General features: G+C 39.3%; 1 protein-coding gene across 3 annotated transcripts in view; it reads left to right on the top strand.

Annotated features, from left to right (window-relative positions):
* Positions 1 to 26,430, top strand: part of CCDC126 (coiled-coil domain containing 126) — a 47,164-nt gene extending 20,734 nt beyond the window's left edge. For all 3 annotated transcript variants that reach the window (XM_021102513.2, XM_021102514.2, XM_003357478.5), the window contains 2 exons: positions 4,713 to 5,103; positions 24,667 to 26,430. In XM_021102513.2, the coding sequence (XP_020958172.1) occupies positions 4,866 to 5,103; positions 24,667 to 24,851 (423 nt within the window). In that variant the 5' untranslated portion in view covers positions 4,713 to 4,865 and the 3' untranslated portion in view covers positions 24,852 to 26,430. The remainder of the gene's footprint in view (positions 1 to 4,712; positions 5,104 to 24,666) is intronic.

Consider the following 26,430-nt stretch of genomic DNA (forward strand, 5'->3'; position numbering starts at 1 on the left):
TGGGTTTTTTGCTTTTTTGTTTTTGATATAAGCTGTATGAACTGTTTGTTTATTTTGTGAATTAGTCTCCTGTTGTTAGGTAGCATCAACTGCAGATATTTTCTCCCTGTAGTATAGATTGCCTTTTTGTTTGTCTAGGGTTTCCTTTGTTGTGCAAAAGCTTTTAAGTTTAATTAGGTCTCATTTCTTTATTTGTATTTGCATTACTCTAGGAGACAAATCAAAAAATATTGCTGCGATTTATGTCACAAAGTAGTCTATGTTTACTCTTAAGAGTTGTATAGTATCTGGTCTTTTTTGGTTCTTTCATCCGTGTTGAGTTTATTTTTGTTTATGGTGTTAGAGAATGTTCTAATTTCATTCTTTTACGTGTTGCTCTCCAATTTTCCTAGCACCACTTATTGAAGAGACTCTTTTCTCCATTGTATATTCTTGCCTCCTTTGCCATAGATTAATTGACCATAAGGGTATTGGTTAATTTCTGGGCTTTATCCTGTTCCATTGATCAGTATTTCTGTTTTTGTGCCATTATCATAATGTTTTGAAGACTATAGCTTTTTAGTATAGTCTGATGTCAAGGAGCCTGATTCCTCCAACACCATTTTTCTTTCTCAGCATTACTTTAGCTGTTTGGGGTCTTTTGTGTTTCCATACAAATTAAAATTTTTTTGTTCTAGTTCATTGAAAAATGCCATTGGTGATTTGATATGGATTGCACTGAGTCTATAGATTACCTTGGGTAGTATGGTCATTTTATGGTTAATATTGATTATTCCAGTCCATGAACATGGTGTATCTTTTCATCCGTTTGTGTTATCTTCAATTTCTTTCATTAGTGTCTTAGAGTTTTTGGAGTACAGGTTTTTTGCCTCCTTAGGTAGATTTATCTCTAGGTATTTTTTCTCTTTTTGTTGCCATGTTAAATGGGATTTTTTCCATAATTTCTTTTTCTGATATTTCATTGTTAGTGTACAGAAGTGCAGTCAGTTTCTGTGTATTAATTTTGTATCCAGCAACTTTACCAAATTCATTGATGAGCTTTATAAGAACTCTTATAGAAGAGTTCTCTAAGAACTTCTTATGGAAATTCCCAGACTAGGGGTCGAACTGCTGGCCCACACCACAGCAACTTGGAATCTGAGCCGTGTCTGCGACCTATACCACAGCTGATGGCAACGCCAGATCCCCAACCCACTGAGCGAGGCCAGGGATCAAACCCATGTCCTCATGGTTACTAGTTGGATTTTTTTCTGCTGTGCCACAATAGGAACTCCCTATAAGAACTCTTTTGAAGGAAAAGAGAGACTTTTAAAGGAAAAGAGAGACTCTGAATGGAGATAGAGATTCTGAATTTGTGGACTTGCAGCCCTTGCCAAATTTCAGGCAAGTGAAGTCAGTGGGCCTGGGTAAAAATTTTAGCAGGTTAACCTCTCAAAGCCTTAATTTGATTGTCTTTTTTTAAAATAACTTTTTTTTTTTTTTTCTTTTTAGGGCTGCACCATGGCATCTGGAAGTTCCCAGGCTAGTAGTCGAATCAGAGTTGCAGCTGCTGGGCCTACATCACGGTCACAGCAACACAGAATCCAAGCCGCATCTGTGATTTACACCAAGCTCATGGCAATGCTGGATCCTTAACCTGCTGAGCAAGGCCAGGGTTCCTACCCAAATCCTCCTAGATGCTATCGGGTTTGTTAACACTGAGCCACAACAGGAACTCCTGATTATCTTTAAATTGAGAACAACATTTTTCTTTTGAGGTTATACAAATACTAAATCAAGTAACCCTTGTGAAATGTTTATTTAAGAGTTAGGCACATTTGGAGTTCCTGTGGTGGCTCGGTGGTTAATGAATCTGACTAGGAACCATGAGGTTGCGGGTTCCATCCCTGGGCTTGCTCAGTGGGTTAAGGATCTGGCGTTGCTGTGAGCTGTGGTGTAGGTCGCAGATGAGGCTGTGATCCCACGTTGCTCTGGCACTGGCGTAGGCCGGCAGCTACAGCTCCGATTAGACCCCTAGCCTGGGAACCTCCACATGCCGAGGGAATGGCCCTAGAAAAAGCAAAACGACCAAAAAAAAAAAAAAAAAAAAAAAAAAAAAGAGTTAGGCACATGATAAGAACTCAGCACTTGTTCACTGCTACAGTTCCTGCTACTGCTGTTTTACTGCCATTGATGTAAAAGAGGGGCAGTTGTTAAGAGTCGAAGCTTTGAATCCTCCTTCTACCGCTATTCAGTTGAATGACTTTGGGCAAGTTATTTTAATGTCTCTTGATCTCAATTTTTTTTTAACCTGTTTGAGAGTATTATTAGTATGAAATGTTGTGAAGATTAATAAGTTAATTCATGTAAGCAGCTTAGAGCAGAATCTGGTACTAAGTAATTATATGATGGTTGTTGCTGCTATTTAACTGAAGTACCCTTTTCTGGTTTTGAGTCTCTTCCTTTTTGGCCTAGAATAAGTATAGTAACCTAGAACTCTCTAGGTTGTCTTTTTTTTTTTTTTTTTTTTCTTTTTGCTATTTCTTTGGGCCACTCCCGCGGCATATGGAGGTTCCCAGGCTAGGGGTCGAATCGGAGCTGTAGCCACTGGCCTACACCAGAACCACAGCAACTCGGGATCTGAGCCGTGTCTGCAACCTACACCACAGCTCACGGCAACGCTGGATTGTTAACCCACTGAGCAAGGGCAGGGACCGAACCCGCAACCTCATGGTTCCTAGTCGGATTCGTTAACCACTGCGCCACGACGGGAACTCCTAGGTTGTCATTTTAACCTTCATTTGCTAAAATACCTACAAGTGTGTATTCTCACTTCTCTGGTGATGTAACTTTTCTGGCTTTGTTGTCATACTGGCTTTAGAACCCTACTGTCACTGCTTCCCAGTTAATATTTCCACTGGGTGCTAAGTCAGATAATTTAGCACTCAGGTCAAAACTTGAAAAGACATAGGAGCCTGTAAAGATTTATAAAGGAAGAATACATTTAACATATATATGTAAAAGAATGTTTTCAAATTTTGCTTGGTAATCCATAATTTCCACTTTCTGAGCTCAAATGTAAAAATCTTTGTAGAAAAAAAACATTAGGTAACATTGACTTGGTGAAGCAAAGTTTAGTAATCCAGTATTGATATTAATGGTATTGGAGTTCCTGTTGTGGCTTGTTGAGTTAAGAACCCAACATAGTGTCCGTGAGGATGCAGGTTCGATTCCTGGCCTTGCTCAGTGGTTTAACAGTCTGGCATTGCCACAGGCTGTGGTGTAGGTTGCACATGTGGCTTGGAGCTGGTGTGGCTGTGACTGTGGCATAGCCGGCAGCTGCAGCTCTGATTCAACCCCTAGCCCAGGAACTTCCATATGCCTCAGGTTTGGCCTGAAGAAGAAAAAAAATTTTAAAAAGATACTAATTTATCATTTTAATAAGATCTGAAGGGATTTATTCTGTGCATGGTAACTAAAGAAAAAAGCAGAAATAGAAGAAAATTAGAAAATGAGTTAATTCTCCAATTTTAATGCAGTTATTATTTTACCGTAGTAATTATCATACTCAGTTGGGTAGTCATGCTTGTAGTAAGATTTGGCAGGATCAGTTACACTTTAGCAAGAGTAGATGGGTATTCTTCAAACTTTGGCGCTCCTGGATTTATTGGATGTGTATCAGGGACTGGGTAGCAGGGGTGAGGGAAAGGAAGAGTGGGGATTTTCTGAATAGGAATTGGCAGAGCAAAGATTCCCCACTTAGCTCAACTTGTGCACATCTACTAGAGGAGCTTTGATTATGTATGTTTTGTATTTTGATATTTTGCATAAGATTATTAAATATTTTAAAAAAGGTTTGAAAGCATCTATGCTAGAAAGCAAATTTTTAGAGCAGAATTGTAGTTTCCCTACTGCCTAGCATATGTGCTGGTTCAGTAAATATTTGTTGAGGAGTTCCATTGTGCACAGTGGGTTAAGGATCTGGTGGTGTCACTGCAGCTGCTCAGGCTCAAACTAGATTTTATTAGTTTAGTTATATGATTATACCCTATGAAGTGGTTTAAAATTAATACGTTTTATTTGCCCATACTACTAGTACAGAAAGTTAAAAAATTCTTAAGGATTGTTTTCATTAAGCTATAAAACTTTTTTGACTCCAGGTTTATTTTTACTTAAAGAATTTTACTATATTAGATGTAATTGAAGAGTTTTCTTCACTGGACAGTTTTGGTGATTCATGCACATTATTATTCTCCAGGTGTTTTGAGATTCCATGTTTGTCACCGCTTTTCTCTTTTTTAAAAATTGAAGTATTGGAGTTTCTGCTGTTGTACAGTGGAAACGATTCTGACTAATATCCATGAGGGTGCGGGTTAGATTCCTGGCCTTGCTCAGTGGGTTAAGGATCTTGCGTTGCCATGAGCTGATATGGCTCGGATCCCGAATTGCTGTGGCTGTGGTGTAGGCTGGCAGCTGTAGCTCCAATTCTATCCCTAGCCTTGGAATCCCCATATGCTGCCAAGGGTGCAGCCCTAAAAAGCAAAAAAAAAAAAAAAAAAAAATTGAAGTATATATACTTTACTGGAAGCATATTTAGTCATGGTTATTAAAGACGATAGTATAGTTCCACATCAAACTATATTTTATATAATCTCTTCATAAATCTGTCATTGTCTATTCTGTTACTTATATACATTAAGACTAATTCCCTTTTTTCTTCTCCAATTTTACAGAGTTAATTGAGAGTTGGAGGCAAACTTGCTGAAGATGAAGAATATGCAATATTAGAGGAGATTTTTTTCTTTTTCCTTTGAAAAGTCTCATTTGTTTGGTGGCTTGCCTCTAGTTACCATTTTTTTCAGTTGAATCTCTTTGCTTCATCAGAAATGATTTTTACAATCTCAAGAAAAAATATGTCCCAGAAATTGAGTTTACTGTTGCTTATATTTGGACTCATTTGGGGATTGATGTTACTGCATTATACATTTCAACAACCAAGACATCAAAGCAGTGTCAAGTTACGTGAACAAATACTAGATTTAAGCAAAAGATATGTTAAAGCTCTAGCAGAGGAAAATAAGAACACAGTGGATGTCGAGAATGGCGCTTCTATGGCAGGATATGGTAAGATAACCTTAGAATATTTCTGGTTTTCTCCTCTTTATCTTCTCTCCATTTAAAGATAGTTACGGAAATCTGACTCACGTCTTCACAAAGTAATTTTGTCTTGACTTTATATTATGAAAAATTTCAAATACTGAAAGATAGAAATATGATAAATACCCTTATATCCATCACGTAGATTTTAACAGTTTTATTATCTTGCGGTATTTGTTTTGTCTAATTTTTGGAGAAGATTTAAATTATAGAAATAGTGACATTTTGCTGGTAAGCATTTCCATATGTGTCTCTAAAATATTGACCTTTTTCTACATAATTACAATACTGTTGTCATCCCTAATTTTTATATTTACACTTCCCCGATTGTTCCAGTATAATCATCAATTGCATAACATCTGTGAAATCGTAAATTAGCTATGCCTTTATCTCCAGTGTTGTTGGCCTTCTCCCTTTCACATCCCAGTTCCTGCTATGTTTTCTGTTCCTTATGACGCCATATTCTCTCTTGGTTTTAAGACTTAAAGAGCAAGAAGAGCTAGAACCCTATGTGTATATGAGTGTGTGGCCATTTTCTCTATTTCAGTATTTCCTTTCTTTTTTTTTTTTTTTTTTTAAGGGCAGCACCTGAGGCATATGGAGGTTCTCAGGCTAGGGATCAAATTGGAGCTTTAGCCGCTCGCCTACGTCAGAGCCACAGCAACGTGGATCCGAGCTGCGTCTGTGACCCATACCACAGCTCATGGCAGTGCCAGATCCTCAACCCACTGAATGAGGCCAGGGATTGAACCCTCATCCTCATGGATGCTACTCGGGTTCGTTAACTGCTGAGCCATGGTGGGAACTCCTATTTCAGTATTTTCTTAAAATTAAGGTTACATGTGTATGTATTTAACGAATCAAAATGTGTTTTGATTCTTGTAATGAAAAAGGGAAGTTCTTCCCATTCCCAACAGGCCTCACATTTCCCATTTCTTAGAGCCAGCCATTTAAAATGATTTAATCTGATTTATTTGGTGATTACTTCTATACTTCAAAATAACTACTCTGTGAGCTACTTCTTGATTTTCCAGTTATGGGAATTATCTGTTAATGTCCCACTAAACAGGGTGAAGGTTCAGCTTTCTTTTTTACCCAAAACTGCATTATGCCCACCCCAGGCTCCTTTCACACATAGGTGTTTCTTGGTCTATAATAATTTTGGTTGGAACAGTGTTCAGTGTTTGCATTATTATGACTGTGTTGATGGTATTTATTACTGTTCCTGTAGTACATTATGTTTATTTTTGTTTTTCTATACAACTTTGTTTTCTCCTCTAGAATTAATATGTCTCAATTTTTGTTTCTTTGTCTAGTTTTCAACCCCGGCTTCCCCACAGTTGTTTAGATCTTCTTTCAGTATTTTCAGATACATTAGTTATTTCATCACTTTTTATCTTCAAGAAATCTGTTCCAGAGCCTTTGGATCTGCTCTGGTCTGGACTGTTACCTCTTTAGGCTTGTAGTGGTGAATTGTTCTAGGATCTCACTCTGCCATCATCCTTTACCTCTGTCTTTTTGGACCTCCTGTTTCCCAGAATCTTGTGGCTTTCTCTTTGTTGGTTAAGCCCTCATTTTGTTGGAACAGATCCTGTTTCCTCAGAAAGGTAGAGAGGAGGTCATAGTTTTGAGTCTTTGCATATTTGAAAAATTTTTTTTTTTTTTTTGGTTCTTTAAACTACCCCTCTACCTTCATGCTTAACTGAAACATTGAGTATACAATCGTAGTTTGGGAATAGGTTTCCCTTGGAAACTTCGTTCAGAAACTTCGTTCAGAAGTTCCTGATGTGGCGAGGTGGAAATGAATCCGACTAGTATCCATGAGGATGCGGATTGGATCCTTTGCCTTGTTCAGTGGGTTAAGGAATGCTGCATTGCCTTTAGCTGTGGTGTAGGTTGCAAACGCAGCTCTGATTTTAAAAAAAAAATGAAAAAATTAAAAAAATGCTTTTTTCTGGCATTCCCGTCGTGGCGCAGTGGTTAACGAATCCGACTAGGAACCTTGAGGTTGCGGGTTCGGTCCCTGCCCTTGCTCAGTGGGTTAACGATCCGGCGTTGCTGTGAGCTGTGGTGTAGGTTGCAGACGCGGCTCGGATCCCACGTTGCTGTGGCTCTGGCGTAGGCCGGAGGCTACAGCTCCGATTGGACCCCTAGCCTGGGAACCTCCATATGCCGCGGGAGTGGCCCAAGAAATACCAACAACAACAACAACAACAAATAAATAAATGAATAAATAAAAAAAAATGCTTTGTTCTTTTTTTTCCTCCTTAGCTTCTACTGTCCTTTGGGAATCTAATGCTGTTCTGATTCTCCATTCTATATGATTTATTTTTTGGAAGCTTGTAAGATTTTTGTCCCACACTGTTTGGAAATTTCTTGATGACGTGCCTTGATGGCATAAGGTTTTGTTTTGTTTTGTTTTGTTTTTTGTTTTTTGCTTTTTAGGGCTGCACCCACAGCATATGAAAGTTAGCAGGCTAGAGGTCAAATTGGAGCTACAGCTATTGGCCTATGCCACAGCCACAGCAACAGTGGGGTCCAAGCCTGATCTGTGATGTATACCACAGCTCATGGCAATGCTGTATCCCCGACCTGCTGAGTGAGGCCAGGGATCAAACCGGCATCTTCATGGATTCCAGTTGGATTTGTTTCCTCTGTGCCATGAAGGGAACGCCCAGGGATTTTTTTTTTTTTTTTTAAATACATGTGCATGGACCTCAGTGGGCACTTTAAATCCTGAAACTTAGGTTCTTCAATTCTGAGATATTTTTCCAAAATTATTTATTTATTTCTTCCTTCCCATTGTTTTCATTTTTTTCTTGCTAGAATTCTCTTATTCAATATTTGGGCCATCTGAGCTGGTCCTCTAATTTCCCTTTATTTGCTCTCCTAGTTTGCATCTCTTTGTCTTTTTGCTTTATTTTTTGAAGTATTTCCTTAGCTTTATTTTTATTTATTTATTAATTATTTATTTTTTGCCTTTTGGGCTGCACCTGTGGCATATGGAGGTTCCCAGGCTAGGGGTTGAATTGGAGCTACAACTCCTGGCCTACGCCATAGACACAGAACTGTAGGATCTGGGCCGTGTCTGCCATCTACACCACAACCCAGGGCAACACCAGATCCTTAACCCACTGAGCAAGGCCAGGGATCAAATGTGCAACCTTATGGTTCCTACTCGTATTTGTTTCTGATGTACCACAATGGGAAAATCCCTATTTTTACTTCTATGTGGAATTTTTCATTTTGTTGCTCTCTTTTTTTTCTTTTTTTTCTTTTTTTTTTTTGTCTTTTGTCTTTTTTGTTGTTGTTATTGTTATTGTTGCTATTTCTTGGGCCGCTCCCGCGGCATATGGAGGTTCCCAGGCTAGGGGTTGAATCGGAGCTGTAGCCACCTACGCCAGAGCCACAGCAACGCGGGATCCGAGCCGCGTCTGCAACCTACACCACAGCTCACGGCAACGCCGGATCGTTAACCCACTGAGCAAGGGCAGGGACCGAACCCGCAACCTCAAGGTTCCTAGTCGGATTCGTTAACCACTGCGCCACGACGGGAACTCCCCTCTTTTTTTTCTTTTTTCTCTTTTGCTCCCTCGGCATATGGAAGTTCCCAGGCTAAGGTCAAATTGGAACTATAGCTGCTGGCCTACAACACAGCCACAGCAATGCAGGATCTGAGCCACATCTTCAGTCTATACCACAGCTCATAGCAACACTGGATCCTTAACCCACTGAGCAAGGCCAGGGATGGAACCCGGAATCCTCATGGTTACTAGTCAGATTTGATTCTGCTACACCACAGCAGGAACTCCTTTTTGCTCATATTTGTAATTTCTAAGAGCTGTTTCTTGTTATTTCTCTAAGGTCACCAATGTTAGCTTTTCCAAAGTGTTGTTTCTTCCACCTATGTCTGGTGATCCTTAACCTTTGAGGCCTGTCTGCCTGACTGCCTGCCCTCCTTCTGGAATGAGACACTAATAAGCTTGGTAGAAAGTGCTAAGCTGTTGGGTGGTATTCACACTTGATCTGGCTGGAACATTTCCTTGGGAGTATCCTTAATATTTTCAATGACTTCTGATACTACTTAGAGTTAGGTCAGATTTCACAAGTTAAGGGCATAATCCTCCACAATACTGTCCTCATTTCAGATACCAGCTGTAAGTTTGGGTGTCCACAGGCCACCCCCACTTTTGAAGAGTGGGCTATAAACTACTCCCACAGGTTTATACTTCATGAAATGTACTCATGAAACTCACTGAAAGCACTATACTTACTATTATAGTTTTATTACAGCAAAATGAAAAGCAGAACCAGCCAAAGGGAGAGACTGACAAAGCAGGGTCTGAGAGTTCCACCTGTGAAGTTTCCTTTGTTTTCTTCCCATGGAATCAGGACACATTGCCCTCTTGGCACATCAGTGTGTGACAGTATTGAGTATTTGCCAGCTAAGGAAGCCCATCCAAACTTTAGTGGCTATAGCTTTTATTGATGTTGCATTCTGTAGGTATGATTGAATCATTAGCTATATATTTGAACTCAATTTCCAAGTCTTTCCCTTCACCCCCCAGCCCCCCCCACTCCAAAAATAATGCTCTAATCACAGGGCTGGTCTTTCTGACATGGCTAGCCCCCATTCTGAGTCATCCCAGCATAAATTGTCTAAGGGCCGACTCTGAGTCCTATTTTATTGTATTATTTTTGACCCCTCCCACACCATGTGGAAGTTTCCAAGGCCAGGGATTAAAACTGCACTGTAGCAGGGACCCAAGCTCCCAAATCCCACGTTATTTATTCATTAAAATTTTTTTTCTTTTTTTTGGCCGCCCATTGGCATATGGGGTTCCCAGGCCAGGGATCAGATCTGAGCTACAGTTCCAATGTATGCCACAGCTGTGGCAACACCAGATCCTTAGCTCACTGTGCCAGGCCAGTGATTGAACTGCATTCCAGTGCTCCAGAAACACCGCTGATCCCCTTGCACCACCGTGGGAAATCCCTCAAGTCCCGTTTTATTTTTTGTCTTTTTAGGGGTGCACCTGTGGCATCTGGAGGTTCCCAGGCTAGGGGTCGAAGTGGAGCTGTAGCTGCTGGCCTACAACCACAGCAATGCTGGATCTGAGCTGCATCCGACACCTTTGCTGCATCTCCTGGCAACATTGGATCCTTTAACCCACTGAGCGAGGCCAGGGATCCAACCTGCATCTTTATGGATACAAGTTGGGGTTTTTTTTTTTTTTTTTTTTTTTAATTGTCTTTTTGCCATTTCTTGGGCTGCTCCTGCGGCATATGGAGGTTCCCAGGCTAGGGGTCTGATCGGAGCTGTAGCCTCTGGCCTCCACCAGAGCCACAGCAACGTGGGATCTGACCCACGTCTGCAGCCTACACCATAGCTCACGGCAACGCCGAATCCTTAACCCACTGATCAAGGCCAGGGTTCGAACCCGCAACATCATGGTTCCTAATATTTGTTAACCACTGAGCCACGATGGAACTCCACTAGTCGGATTCTTAATCTGCTTAGCCACAGCAGGAACTCCCCAAGTCCCATTTTAATATAAACTATTAGGTGTTGCCTCAGGGGCCCACCTTGAATAACAAAGACAATCAGTAAATTTTAGGTTTTTAGAGACTACCTGCCAAGAACCTGGTACAAAGGCCAGCCAAGTTCTTTAATATCATTGTCTCTTTCTTTTGTATGTCCCCAAAGTCAGTATAATTAGGTCTTTTTTGTTAAACTAGTCAAATTCTATAGAGAAGGACTTCCATTCTCTTGCTGGATGTGTAGGCCTCCAAGTGTTTTGGGATCTGAATGAGAGGAAAAGGGTAGGGGAGGAGTAGTAGTAGCTTTAGCACTTACTATGGGACTTTGACTTATTCCTCTCTCCCACCACACACCCTCTTCAGTTTTGTACTCAGGCCCCTGCACTGTTTTACTGGCTTCCAGAAACACATCTCAGAATTTCTGCAGTGCTAGGGGGGCTTGCCTGATTTTGGAGTGGTAAAGAGAATTTAGGAATCACATTGCTTATAGATGAATTTTTACCCAATCCTCTGTTTTTTTTGATCCCCCTTTTATCCCTATTTTCATTGGTACCTGTTGCAACAGTTTTAGGGGTAGGTTTCTGTGAAGGAAAATGAATTGCTCTCTGATTTTTCTTAATTTTTAAACTACTTTTGGGTTCTCTTTTAAGGTCCAGGTGTAAGTCAGTACACACTCATCCATCTGCTTTCCAGCTTCTGGAGTTTTGTGGCTATTGTCTCCCTTCTTGTTGTTTTTAGCCTCGTGGATTTATGCTTTAAAAAAAAAGAAAAAGAGGCGTTCTTGCTGTGGTACAGTGGGATTGGTGGCATCTCTGGAGTGCTGGGATGCAGGTTTGAACCCTGGCCTGGCATAGCTGCAGCTCACATTTGACCACTGGCCAGGAACTCCATAGGATACAGGGTGTTTAAAAAAAAAAAAAAAAGGAGAAGAAAAAAAACAACCCACCCCCAAAAAAAGAAAAAAGAGAAAGAGAAAAAAAACACCTTTGCTATTTTAGTAATGTATCCAGAGTCAGCAGAAGTTAAACCTTTGTTTAGTTTACCATTTTTATCTGGGAATGCCTATACACTTTCTGTTTTTTCTTCTCCCCCTTATGATGGTTTATTTATTTATTTTTATTTATTTTTTTTTTGTCGTTTTAAGGCTACACCCATGGCATATGGAGGTTTCCAGGCTAGGGGTCTAATCAGAGCTACAGCTGCCAGCCTATGCCAGAGCCACAGCAACGCCAGATCCAAGCCGCATCTGCAACCTACACCAGAGCTCATGGCAATGCCGGATCCTTAATCCACTGAGCAAGGCCAGGGATCAAACCTGCAACTTCATGGTTCCTAGTCAGATTCGTTTCTGCTGCGCCAAGATGGGAACTCCCTGATGGTTTTTTTAAGTGATGAGGGTTACTCCGCATTGGCTTTTGAGGATCAAATATAGATGACTAGATAAGAAGGAGATATAAAGCGAGATGGAGGTACTTGTGACAGATACAGATGCAGCAGTTTTATTGTTTTGCCTTCTGCTTAGTCCAAGGACACTGATAGAAACAAAGAAGAAGTTCTTTTGGAATAAGAAAAATACTTAGGAAAAAACTCCTGTTTGAGAAAAATAACTGTAATATTTTAAAAGGTAGCTGTCTGGAGTTCCTACTGTGGCACAGTGGGTTAAGAACCTGACCAGTATCCATGAGGATGCAGGTTCAATCCCTGACCTCGCTCAGTGGATTAAGGCTGCAGTGTTCCCTTGCATACCTTAACTTGCATACTCATTGCCTGTGGGTTGAGTATCTGGCTTGGATCTTGTGTTGCTGTGGCTGTGGCGTAGTCAGGCAGCTACTTTTAACAGCTCAATTTTAAAATAAAAAAGACCTATTTTATAAACTGTGTTAAATTAATTGGCCACATCTTTGGCATGTGGAAGTTCCTGGGACAAGGATAGAACCTGTGCTGCAGTTTCAGCCTGTCCCACAGCTGCAGCAATGCTGGATTCTTAACTTGCTGTGCCACAGGGGATCTTCCTATAAACTATTTTTTTTTTTTTCCTTTTTTGGCTGCCTCATGACATAGGGAGTTTCCGGGCCAGGGATTAGATCTGAGGGCAGTTGCAACCTAAGTTGCAACTGTGGCAACACCAGATCTTTAACCCACTGTGCTGGGGCCAGGGATCAAACCTACGTCCCAGTACTCCCAAGACACTGCTGATCCTGCTCTTTTGCAACGGGAACTCCCTATAAACTCTTTTAAAGTTTAATACAGGAGTTCCCGCTGTGGCATTGTGGGTTAAGAATCTGACTGCAGCAGCTTGGGCTGATGCTGAGGCACAGGTTCGATCCCCTGCCCAGTGTACTGGGTTAAAGGATCTGGTGTTGCTGCAGCTGCATCATAGGTTGCAGCTGCGGCTTGAATTCAGTCCCTGGCCTGGGAATTTCCATATGCCACAGGTGCATCCATAAAAAAAAAAATTAATACATGGTGGAGGTATTTTTATGTCAGTGAATGTATGCCTCTATTATTTAGTGGCCACATGGTATTTAACTAATTTTCTGAAAATTTTTTTACTTTTTTCTAATTACTAAAAAGTTATTATAAGCACTCATTTATTACAGAAGTAAACAGCAGATAAGTAAAAGTAGAATAGAAAGAATGTCAGTTAATTTGGCATATATCAGTGCTAGCATACTTTTTTCTTATAGGGCTAAATAGTAAATATTTTCTGCTTTGTGGGTCATATAATCTCTTTTTCAGTAAATGAGCATGGCTATATTCCAGTAAAACTGTTTTATAAAAACAGGAAGACAGTCAGCTGTAATTTGCAGACATGTGGTCTAGTACATTGTTTTATTTTGAACAAAAATGGTATTGTACTATATGGATACTCGTTGCAACTTTTCTTTTCATTTAATTATTATAGATATTTTTCCATGTTATTACGGATGGGTCTGTCTCATCCTTTTTAATCAATTAATATTGTTTCATTTTATAAATACTCCTTTTTCTGCTTATTCTGGAGTGATGGATAATTTGTTGCTAATCTCGTGTGTTTGATTTAGTACTGAGATATATGTGTGTGTATGTATATGATATATGTGTGGATATTTTATGTTTGTGTGAATGTTTTGGAAGGATAGATTTCCTGGAAGTAGAATTTTTTGGCCAAGGGTATGTGTGTTAAGTTTAATAGGCACTTACCAGATTGCCCTGTAGGATGGCTCTACTAATGTTGATTTCCTGCTACCATTCTGAACCAGAGTGAAAGTGCCAGTTTCTCCACTCTGTATATGCCAATTGTGTTTAATTTTTAAATGGCATCTTATTGTTTGCGTTTGCATTTCTTTGTTTATAGGGGAGGTTGAAAGATTTTCTTGTTGGCTATTTGTGAAAAGACATCATGCTCTCATTATATGTAACAAATGGTTTTCTTCTGATTTTTCAGTTGTCTAATAACTTGGTATATTTAGAAAAATGTATGTGGTAAAATGTGTCCATTGTTTTTTATGGTTTAGTTATATACTTAAAATGTATTCTCAAAGTTCTTTTGTGACTAGCAGGTTAAGGATCTGGCATTGTTGCAGCTGTGGTGCCGAGTTTGATCCCTGGCTCTGGAACTTCTGTATGCTTCGGGTGTAGCCAAAAAGAAAAGAACAAAAACAATTCAAAAAAAGTTTTCTCTAAAAATTACAGTCTAATATATTACAGTTTTGTTTTTTACATTTATGTCTGTACCGTAGTTGAGATTTCTGGTGCAAGCAGTAAGAGATGCAGATTATTTTTTTCAAACACAGTAGCTAGTTATTTCAGTATCATTATTGGAAGTCTACCTTTGGCTCCATTAATTTGAAATGGCAGTATAAATTACAGTAAAATGAGAATTTCATAAGTTCTGGAGACCTTGAACTTTCAGCCGTTTATAGGAAACATTTAGCCTCTCATTGCAATACAGAAAAGCTAGTCAGTAAAAAATATCTACCTTTGGAGTTCCCGTCGTAGCTCAGTGGTTAATGAATCCGACTAGGAACCATGAGGTTTCAGGTTCAATCCCTGGCCTCGCTCAGTGGGTTAAGGATCTTGCGTTGCTGTGAGCTGTGGTGTAGGTCACAGATGTGGCTCAGATTCAGCGTTGCTGTGGCTCTGGTGTAGGCCAGAGGCTACAGATCTTATTAGATCCCTAGCCTGGAAACCTCCATATGCCGAGGGTTCAGCCCTAGAAAAATCCCCCCCCAAAAAATTTTACCTTTGAGCTCTTTAACCTTTAATTCCCAGTTGGCAAAATAAGCATGAGCTAATATGTATTTTTAATGCTGATTTACATTATTATTTTTTAAATTGTTATTTCCCCCAATACAGTTTTTTTTTTCTACTGTACAGGGTAGTGATCCAGTTACACTTATATGTACATATTTTTTTTCTCACATTATCATGCTCCATCGTAAGTGACTAGACATAGTTCTCAGTGCTACACAGCAGGATCTCATTGCTAATGTTAATGCTCCTTTACATTAAATTACTGCTATTGCAAAGCCCATGATAGATCAGTTCAACTTTAAAGATTACTATGTGTAATTTTTTTTTTTTTTTTCCATTTTTGGCTGCCCCATGCATATGGAGTTCCTGGGCCAGGGATCAGATCTGAGCCGAAGTGCGATTTCTCATTTTAAGAGTTTAGCTTTGGAGTTCTTGTCGTAGCTCAGTGGAAATGAATCTGACTAGCATTCATGAGGACATAGGTTTGATTCCTGGCCTAAATATTCCCTGGCCCAGGAACTTCCATATACCCTGGCTGCAGCCATAAAAAAAAAAAAAAAAAAAAAAAAAAAAAATTTCTCACTTTAATCAGCTTTTCAATATATAAGCTATTATGTAATGAATGGATGAAAAATGTTGTAAACATTTTCAGAAAACAAGCTAGAGAATATCTTCTGTAGTTGCAGAAAGCCAGTTTTAAAACATTTTTTGGAGTTCGCTTGTGGCACAATGGCTTAAGGATCTATCTGGTGGTGTCAGTGCAGTGGCTAGGGTTGCTGCTGTGGTGCAGGTTCAGTCCCTGACCCCAGAGCTTTCATATGCTGTGGGTGCAGCCAAAAAAAAAAAATTTTTTTTTTTTTTTTTTTTTGAAAACAAGGACCTGGAAAAAATGGAGATTTTTTTTGGTCTTTTGAGGGCTGCATCCATGGCACATGGAGGTTCCCAGGCTAGGGGTCTAATCGGAGCTATAGCTGCCGGCCTACGCCACAGCCTCAGCAACATCAGATCCGAACTGCATCTGCAACCTATACCACAGTTCATGGCAATGCCAGATCCTTAACCCATTGAGCGAGGCCAGGGACTGAACCTGCAACCTCATGGTTCCTATTTGGATTCGTTTCTGCTGTGGCATGATGGGAACTCCTAGATCTATCTCTTCTTTGTTTTTAAGCTATCAGTCTTTACCTGTTCTTGTTGTCTATGTACAGCTGAAAACCCTGGACATTTTATACATAACAAACACAAGAATATGGAAGAGAAAATTTCAGACTGGCTAGGGACCCCAGTACTCAAGGATCGACTCAGTGTTATATTCTCTGAGTTTTCTTTTTACCTCATATGTTCCATACTTGAAGCTGAATAAGACGGCAACCTAGAAATGCCACTAGGCATAGAAAAAAACAAAACAAAACAAAAACCCAATGGAAGCCTGTTTTCTGTAGCCAAAGAAGGAACAGCCTAGTAAGACAATAAAATTTCAGGCAGTAAATCATTCTTTTCCAGCCAGACACCACAGAAAAAAATTGTGCCTGCACCATCACTCAGATGATCAGAGGCCAAACGGGGGTCATAGACTTCAACCCTTTTGAGGCTATAATGAGGCATCCAAACTGCCCTCACACCCTGTGGTATTAGTGGTGACCACATGGGGAGCCAGGATTTATACCCCCACATGGCAGTTATGAGGTAGGTGCCCATCTCCTTCCCTCTGGGGTGATGTCAAAGGAATGCTAGTGGAGAGTCAGGACTTTTACCCAGTGGTAAGGAGCAGTCGCCATCACAGTGTTAATGAAGAGTATGTGGGAACCTGGAATTCCCAACTTCCATCTGGTAGTGATGAGGAGCTCACCACCCTTAGGTAATAATGGAGGCTACATGTGGAACCTAAACTTTTGTCTCCACCTGGCAGTCACAAGGTGGGACCACTCTGCTCTTTCACAGTGGTTATTAGAGAAAACCATCTAAAATCGAAGTTTTAAATAAGATCCAGACTTTCATAGTGAATGTGTAAATGTCCAGTTTTCAAATAGAAATCACATCATACCAAGAACCAGGAAAATCTCAAATTGAATGAAAAAAGACAACCAACTACAGATGTTAGAATTATTGAAAAAAGATTTTAAAGGAGGATTAAAAATGATTCATTGAGGAATTAATGAAAACAGCAAATGAAAGAACAAAGGAATAGTAAGTCTCAGCAGAGAAGTAGAACATATAAAGAAAAATCAAATGGCAATTATTGAATGGAAAAGTACAGTGATTAAAATAAAAAGTATGAATTAGCATATTGACCCAAAAGCAGAAAGGAGAAGATAGAGGAAATAATAGGTGAACTGAAATATAGAACAATGTAACTACCCAGTCTGAACAACAGAGAGAAAATAGACTTTAAAAAATCCCAGAATTCCCATCGTGGCTCAGCAGTGATGAACCTGACCAGTATCCATGAAGACTCGAGTTCAATCCCTGGCCTCGCTCAGTGGGTTAAGGATCTGGCATTGCCATGAACTATGGTGGAGATTGGAGACTTGGCTCAGATCCAGCATTGCTGTGGCTGTGGCTTAGGCGAATAGCTACAGCTCTGATTCAACCCCTAGCCTAGGAATTTCCATATGCTTTGGGTGTGGCCCTAAGAAGACAAGAAAAAAAAAAAAAAAAACCTCAATGATTTAGGGACCTTTTGAGTTATAGCAAAAGGTATAACCTTTTTGTCATTGTAGTCTTGGAAGGAGAGGAGAATGAGGGCAGAGCTGGAAAAATACTCAAAAAAAAAAAAAAAAAAAAAGGTCATAAACATCCCAAATTTGGCCAGAGACATAGACCTCAGGTTCCAGAAGCTGAGTGAACCCTGAGTAGGATAATTCTAAAAATGCCCATGCCAAGATATATCATAAATTTCTGAAAACTTAAAGAGAAACTTAAGAAAAAAAATCTTAAAATAGAGAAAAATGACACAGAAAACAATTCAAATGACATTGGGTTTCTCATCAGAAACCATCAAGGCTAGAAAGAAGTGGCAAGTTTTGTCTGAAGTGCTGGAAGACATGAGCTGTCAATCCAGGATCCCCTAGTAGCCTAGTGAGTTAAGGGTCTGGCACCACTGCTGTTGCTTGGGCTTGATCCCTTGCTCTGGAACATCCATGTGCCACAGGTGTGGCCAACCTCCCCCCCCCAAAAAAAAAAACCCAACGACAAAGAACTATCAATCCAAAATTTATCCTTCAGGAATTAAGGGAATTCTTAGATTAAAAAAATGTAAAGACAACGTATGGAATGGGAGAAAATAGTTGCAAATGATGCAACTGACAGAAGCTCAATCTCCAAAATATACAAACAACTCTACAGCTCAACAGCAAAAAAAAAAAAAACAAAACAAAACCAGTCCAATTGAAAAATGGGCAGAATACCTAAATAGACATTTCTCCAAAGAAGACATAGGGATGGCCACCAGGAGTATGAAAATATGCTCAACATTACTAATTACTAGGGAAATCCAAATCAGCTATGATGAGGTGCCACCTCACACCAGTCAGAATGGCTATCATTAATAAGTATGAATAATAAATACTAGAGAGGATGTGGAGAAAAGGGAACACTCTTACACTGTTGGTGGGAATGTAAATTGGTACAACCGTATGGAAAGCAGTATGGAGGTACCCAAGAAAACTAAATATAGAGCTACCATATGATCCAGTAATCCCACTCCTGGGCATATATCCAGACAAAACTTTCATTCAAAAAGATACGTGCACCCCTGTATTTATGGCAGCACTATTCACTATAGCCAAGACATGGAAACAACTTTGATGTCCATTGACAGATGAATGGATTAAGAAGATGTGGTACATATACCCAGTGGAATACTATTCGGCCATAAAAAGAGCAAAACAGTGCCATTTGCAGCAACATTGATGGAACTGGAGATTCGCATACTAAGTGAAGTAAGTCAGAGAAAGGCATATGATATTACTTACGTCTGGAATCTAAAATATGGCACAAACAAACCTATCTACAGAACAGAAACAAACTCATGGAGAACAGACTTGTGGTTGCCAAGGGGGAGGGGGGGAGGGAGTGAGATGGACTGGGAGTTTGGGTTAGTAGAGGAAAACTATTGCATTTGGAGTAGATAAGCAATGAGGTCCTGCTTATAGCACAGGGAAATATATCCAGTCACTTGAGATGGAACATGATGGAGGATAATATGAGAAAAAGAATGTATATATTTGTATAACTGGGTCACTTTGCTATATAGCATAAATTGACAGAACATTGTAAATCAACCGTAATAAAGAAATAGGTGACGGAAAAAAATGTCACCAGCAGGCCCTACCCTAAGAGAAGGCTAAAGGAAGTTCTCTCGACAAGATATAGGAGGAACGTTGGAAATGAAATCGTGTTTTCTGTGGCTACAATGAATTCAAACCTGAAGTTAATAACAGTGATAATAGCATAATCTCCAAGTAATTGGAAACTAAATAATATGCTTCTAAATAATCTGTGGGTTAAAGAAATCTCAAGGGAAATTTAAAAAAATGCATTGATCTAAAGAAAACAATTGTGGGACACAGGTAAAGCACGCTGAGAGGGAAGTTTAGAGCAATAAGTGCATACATCAGAAAAGAGGAAAAGTCTTAAATCCATAGTCTATGCTTCTACCTCAAGAACCTAGAAGAAGAAAAGCAGAATAAAGCCAGAACAGACCAGAGGAAGGAAATGATCAAGATGAGAGCAGAAATCAATGAAATTCAAAGAAAATAGAGAAGAATCAATGAAACAAAGCTCATCCTTTGAAAGGGAGGGGAAGAAACTGACTTTTAGCAAAACTGACCAAAAAAAATACAAATTGCCAATATCAGGAATGAAAAAAACATCACTGCAGACATCAAAGTGTAATGAGGGACTACTATGAACAGCTCTACAACATAAATGTTGATAACATGAAATAGGTCAGTTCCTTGAAAACCACAAACTACCACACACACAGTATGGAATACATAATTTGAATAGCCCTCTACAGGCACATCTCAGAGACATTTGGTTCTGGATCACCACCATAAAGCAACTTACGTGAATTTTTTGGTTTCCCACTATATATATATATATATTTTTTTTTTTGTGGTCTTTTGTCTTTTTAGGGCTATACCTGTGGCATATGGAGGTTCCCAGGTTAGGGGTTGAATTGGAGCTATAGCTGCCAGCCTACACCATAGCTCATGCCAGATCCTCAACCCACTGAGCAGGACCAGGGGTCAAACCTTATTGCACAAGTTCTGGGGCAAGGGATCTCACAGTGACCATGGTGGTTCTTTAACCCACTGAGCCTCAGAACTCCCTATACTATAGTCTGTTAAGTGTGCAGTAGCATTATATCTAAAAAACAAATGTACACACCTTAATTTAAAAATACTTTAGGGCTTCCCATTGTGGCGCAGTGGAAGTAAATCTGACTAGTATCTGTGAGGGTGCAGGTTTGATCCCTGGCTTCACTCAGTGGGTTGGGGATCTAGCGTTGCTGTGAGCTTGGTGTAGGTCGCAGACGTGACTTGGATCCCATATTGCTGTGGCTGTGGTGTAGGCTGGCAGCTATAGCTCCAATTCAACCCTTAGCCTGGGAACTTTCCTATGCTGTGGGTGTGGCCCTAAAGAAAAAAAGATAAAGCAAAAACAAACATCTTTGTTGCTGGAGTTCCCACTGTGGCACAGTGGGTTATGGATCTGGCATTGTCTCTGCAGTGGCATGGGTTTGATCTGTGGCCCAGTGGGGTGGGTTAATGATTTGGCATTACTGCAAATGTGGTGTAGGTTGCAGCTGGGGCTTGGATTCATTCCCTGGCCTGGGAACTTCCATATACTGTGGGTTTGGACAGAAAAGAAACAAACCAAAAAAACCCCCACAAAAACCTTTATCATTAAAAAATGCTAACCATCATTTGAGCCTTCAGTAAGTAAGTCGTAATTTTTTTTGCTGGTGCTTGTCTTGCCTTCATGTTAATGGCTGCTGACTGATCAGGTTGGGGTGACTGTGGCGATTTCTTTTTTTTTTTTTTTGTCTTTTTGCCATTTCTTGGGCCGCTCCTGCGGCATATGGAGGTTCCCAGGCTAGGGGTCCAATCGGAGCTGTAGCCGCCGGCCTATGCCAGAGCCACAGCAACGCAGCATCCGAGCTGCCTCTGCGACCTACACCACAGCTCACGGCAACACCGGATCGTTAACCCACTGAGCAAGGGCAGGGACCGAACCTGCAACCTCATGGTTCCTAGTCGGATTCGTTAACCACTGCGCCACAACGGGAACTCCTGTGGCGATTTCTTAAGACAACAATGAGGTTTGTCACATCAGTTGACTCATGAACAACGTCTCTCTAGCATTGATGCAATGCTGTCTGATAGCATTTTACCCACAGTAGAACTTCTTTAAAAATTGGAGTAAATGCTCAAACCCTGCTGCTGCTTCATCGACTGTTTATATCATATTCTAAATTCCTTTTTGGTAGTTTCAACAGTCTTTACAGCGTCTTCACCAGGAGTAGACTCCATATCAGGAAACCACTAACTTTTTTTTTTTTTTCCTTTTTTGGTTGCCCTGAGGCAAAATGGAGTCTAGGCCAGGGATCAGATCCAAGCCACAGCTGCGACCTAAGCCACAGCTGTGGCAAAACCAGATCCTTTTAATCCACTGTGCCATATCACAGTACTCCTGAGAGGCTGCCGATCCCATTGTGCTGCAGCAGGAACTCCGAGGAAACCACTAACTTTGCTCATCCATAAGAAGCAACTCCTGGAGTTTCTTTTGTGGCTCAGCAGTAACAAACCTGACTAGGATCCATGAAGATTCGGGTTTGATCCCTGGCCTCGATCAGTGGGTTAAGGATCTGGTGTTGCTGTGGCTGTGGTGTAGGCCGGCACCTACATGCTCTGATTTCACTCCTAGCCTGGGAATTTCCATACACTGCATGTGCAGAACTAAAAAATAATTTGAATTTGAAAAATATTAATGAGGAAAAGTTTTTGACATATTTTAATTACTTAAGTGTTTTATTTTTTATTAGTCGTTTGTGTTTTACTACAATTGTATTTCTTTTTTATGTGCATGTGGTTATTTTTATTTGTATCTTCCTCTCTTTAAGAATGCAAATAATAAAGACTGTCGAGATATAAATAAGAGGTAAATGAAGACAGAGGCATATAAGTGTGGAGGCCACAAAGGCATGTGTACTTACTGTTTGTGCTGGTCCTTTGCCTGGTTGCCTTGATTATTCCTTACCTTTTCTCTGTTCTGTTTTGTATCTCAAGGGAGGTTGATTTCTAAGGTCCTAAAACAACTAGCTTCTGCCTGGTTTGGCCAAGGAGAAGCACTGTCAGAAGTATGGAAAATAGGAAGGAGGGGAGAGGAGAGGCTGTTTTTCTGCCTTCCTCTGTGTGTCTTTGTAGCGCCAGCTCCTGCCAGATCATCTCCTTGGCTCTCTTTTCCACTAGGTGTACTTGGACTTGGGCTCTGGTAACATCACTGCTTTTTCTCTCTGTTTTTTAGGCCTTCCTAGATAGTGGCTTCCTGCAGTCCCTCAAAATCCTTGATAGTGTATAGCGTAGTTAGAATCTTTTTATATTCCGTGTCTTTAGTATATTTAATAGCATTGCAACCTCCTTTTTTTGTTTTGTTTTGTTCTATTCATTTGTTTTTTTTTTAGATTCCATTCTATCCTCCTTTTGGTTTTTGTGAAAAAATCACTATGAAAAAGTTATTATGAAATAGTTGGTCTAGGTGCTGTTTTGATAGTGTCTGTGTTCTTTCTTTTTTGTCTTTTGTCCTTTTTAGGGCCATACCAGTGGCATATGGAGGTTCCCAGGCTAGGGGTCTAATTGGAGCTGTTGCTGCTGGCCTACGCCAGAGCCACAGCAATGCCAAATCCGAGCTGCGTCTGCGACCTACACCACAGCTCACGGCAACGCTGGATCCATAACCCACTGAGCGAGGCCAGGGATTGAACTCACAACCTCATGGTTCCTAGTTGGATTCATTTCCACTGCCATGACGGGAACTCTTTGTCTATGTTCTTATGTGTTTTTGTACTAGTCTTTTTTTTCCCCCTTAAACTCTTTGATTTCTTGGAGTAGGAAAACTTAAAGCAGTGATAGAGCAACTTTAAAGGGTCTTATTTCTTAAATCTGATTCTTCACATTAATCTCAGCAGTGATACCACCTATGAAATATGAATCAGACTTTCAGCAAATGTTCATTTCCAACATTTGTTGACTGCCTACTGAGTGATAAAGTATCAGGCTGGATGAGCTGAGTAACAGGATAAGCTATGGGTCTCCACTTTCAGGTTGCTTTTAGGGGTTCTGAACAGGGTCCTATGGTAGGGAAGGAGTTCTTATTGCTGGTATCTTCAGTTATATAGGGCTTTATGGGGAAGTACTATGGACTCCCATATAATGTAAACATGTAATTCTTACAAATATATAGTCCCATGAAATGTAACTATAAAATTGTAAATCTAGAGAAAGGGAGAGTTTTGATATCTTCTTTTTTTATTGGCAAGTATATATGTATATATATTTTATTTCCCCAATACATTATTATTATTTTTTCTACTGTATGTTTTGATATATTCAAAGGAATCGTTCTGGGTTTTTTTTCTTTCTTTTTTTCTGTCTGCACTTGCGGCATATGAAAGTTTCCTGGTTAAGGATTGAATCTGAGTTGCTGCTGTTGCCTATGCCACATCTGTGGCAATACCAGATCCTTTAACCCACTGTGCTGGCTGGGGATCAAACCTGCACCTCTGCAGTGACCCAAGCTGTTGCAGATTCTTAACCCACTGTGCCACAGCAGGAACTTCTATTCTGGTTTTTCAACTAACCGATTTTATATCATGGAGCAAGTTGATTAAAATCTCTTAGTCTTTTAAAATCTTTTATTGAAACAATTGATATTAGGAAATATCAATTGAATAACAATTGAAAGAAGGATATTTAATGATAATTTAGAACCTTGTTAAGGTAAAATCATAATAGTTATTTCCGGTTAAACTCAACTTTTCCTTTAATTGCCATTCCTAAGTGTAACTAATCAATGACTGTGCTGTACCTTTATAGTTCATGTTGCACTTCAGCTTGTTGTCAAACTCTAAGGACTTTAAGTTCATGTAATGTTAACATGCTGGTAAACTCCCTTACCCTCGTCTATTCTAGCTAACCTCCCCTGGCCTAGGTTGCCACTTCTTCAGCTATTTATTACACAAGATGTGGCTGCCAGGGAAAAACAGATCCAGTAGTTGTCTTTTTAGACTTACTGCTGAAAGATTTTTAAAAATATGGAATTCCCACTGTGGCACAGTGGGTTAAGGATCCTACTGTAGTGGCTCAAGTTTCTGTGGAAGTGCAGCTTGGATCCCTAGCCTGGTGCAGTGGGTTAAGGATCTGGTTTTGCTGCTGTGGCTTGGATTCGATCCTTGGCCCGGAACTTCCATATGTCGAGGGTGTGGCCAAAAAAAATTCTCATCTATCAATAGAATGTTGAGAATAAATGTAAAATTTAAAAATACATATATTTAATTTTTTTTCTATTTACCAAATATTTGATTGAAAGGTCTTAATAAGGAAACATCTCCTCTCACCAGTCTTTCTCTCTAGTGTGTTTTGTTTCAGATGGCTTGATAATTGTTCACATTTCCCATTAAACTGTGGAAACACAAATATCAAGTGCTCTGTCAATGTTTAATATTGTGTATTTTCATTTTTCCCCCAGCGGATCTGAAAAGAACAATTGCTGTCCTTTTGGATGACATTTTACAACGTTTGGTAAAGCTGGAGAACAAAGTTGACTATATTGTTGTGAACGGCTCAGCAACCAACACTACCAATGGTACTAGTGGGAGTCTGGTGCCGGTGACGACAAATAAAAGGATAAATGCATCCGGCAGCATTAGATAGCAGTTGAAGATCACCTTGTGCTGCTACATTAACCATGGAATATATTCTAATGGCAGAAAAGCTTTTCAGTTGCTGGCTAGGATAGAGTAATACTTTACAATAAAAGCTCTATGCATTTTCAAGGAATATGCTGGAGTCATGGAACTCTGATTCTGTATATAAATTTTAAAATATATTACTTTGCTTTCAGGCACATCTCTTCAATGCTGTACTATATCCTTAAAGGGAATTTGGGAACATGGTTGATGTAGTGAGCAGGTAGGTGATCTTTGTATAAATCTGTGTTTGAGATCAATCTGAAACAATAACACTGAAAGACATAGGTTCATTTCTATAAAATATTTATTTAAATATATAACATATTTTTCAGATAGGTGAAGAATATTGTTATTGAATCATTCTGTCATTTGTTCTCAATAGGTGTGACTGTTGGACTAATGCTATTAGAAAATGTGCTTATTTCCATTATTCAGATAATGAACATAGAAAGGAAATATAATGTTGAAAATAATGTTTTGAAGACATGACCCAAAGAATGTGTTCATTTGCACTATTCCTTTAGAAGATCTGGAGGTTAATTATTGTATATTTAAAAAAATTACATTTGTAAGAGTATAATCTTGAAATGGGTAGTAGCCACTGTCCGTAACCTAAACATTGGGACAATTAAATAACATTAAAAGAGTAATCTCTAAGCTCATATATAGCATTTTCTTGTATACTTATGTTCTGAAGAATAAAGGATATTTTTATGATATTAAATAAATATTAATTCATGATTGTTCATATACATGAATGTTAATTTAAAAGTGTAACCCTTTGAGTGATTATGCTGTCAAGAAAGCACATTATTTCCATATTTGGGTAATTTTTACTTCTCTTATGTTGACAAGAGAGTGGGAAACTGAGATATTTGTGAGACTAGGACTTTTAAGGACTTTAGCCAGATGTATATAATAAAGGTATTTGTGTTACATTAAATTGCTTGGAAAATGTTAACATTATACTATGTAGAGTATCCTGCTTTATGAAATTTTGAATTTGTATAACAGATACACTAGATATTCATTTTATATAATGACCACTTAAAAATAAGAACATTTAAAATGTAATTTAAATTATAAAGATGGACTATCTTTTCAGGAAAACAGCTATTGTATATAGCACAAGAGATCCTAATCTTGGATTATTCTAATAATAGAGCAAAGTACACCTTTATTTAAATTTCCCTTGTAGCAAATTTAATTGCCATAAGGTGCCCTATGTTTCATAGTATTTATTCTGCTAGCTTCTGCAGTTAGACTGTGTTGAATTTAGTTTTGGTTATTGTTCATTATTATGGTATGCTGCCACAAGTAGTAGCAGTTATTATCATGTTTTATAAAAGTAAGTATGAGAAAATATTGGTTCATGAAAGCTAGCTTTCCAAACTCTTCCCTGTACCTTATCTCTTAAAGAAATTATTTACATACCCTTCCCAGGTGAAGTTTGGAATAATTGTTCAGTCTGTCTTATTAGATGTGGACATTTTGGTATTTGTTTTCAGGGATGAAATAAAATATACTATTTGTACCTTAAA

The sequence above is a fragment of the Sus scrofa genome, chromosome 9 (genome assembly GCF_054392235.1).
Source record: "Sus scrofa isolate SSC_HxYL_T2T_F1_AM1 chromosome 9, Sscrofa_HxYL_maternal_Yorkshire_Landrace_v2.0, whole genome shotgun sequence".
In the NCBI taxonomy this organism is placed as follows: Eukaryota; Metazoa; Chordata; class Mammalia; order Artiodactyla; family Suidae; genus Sus; species Sus scrofa.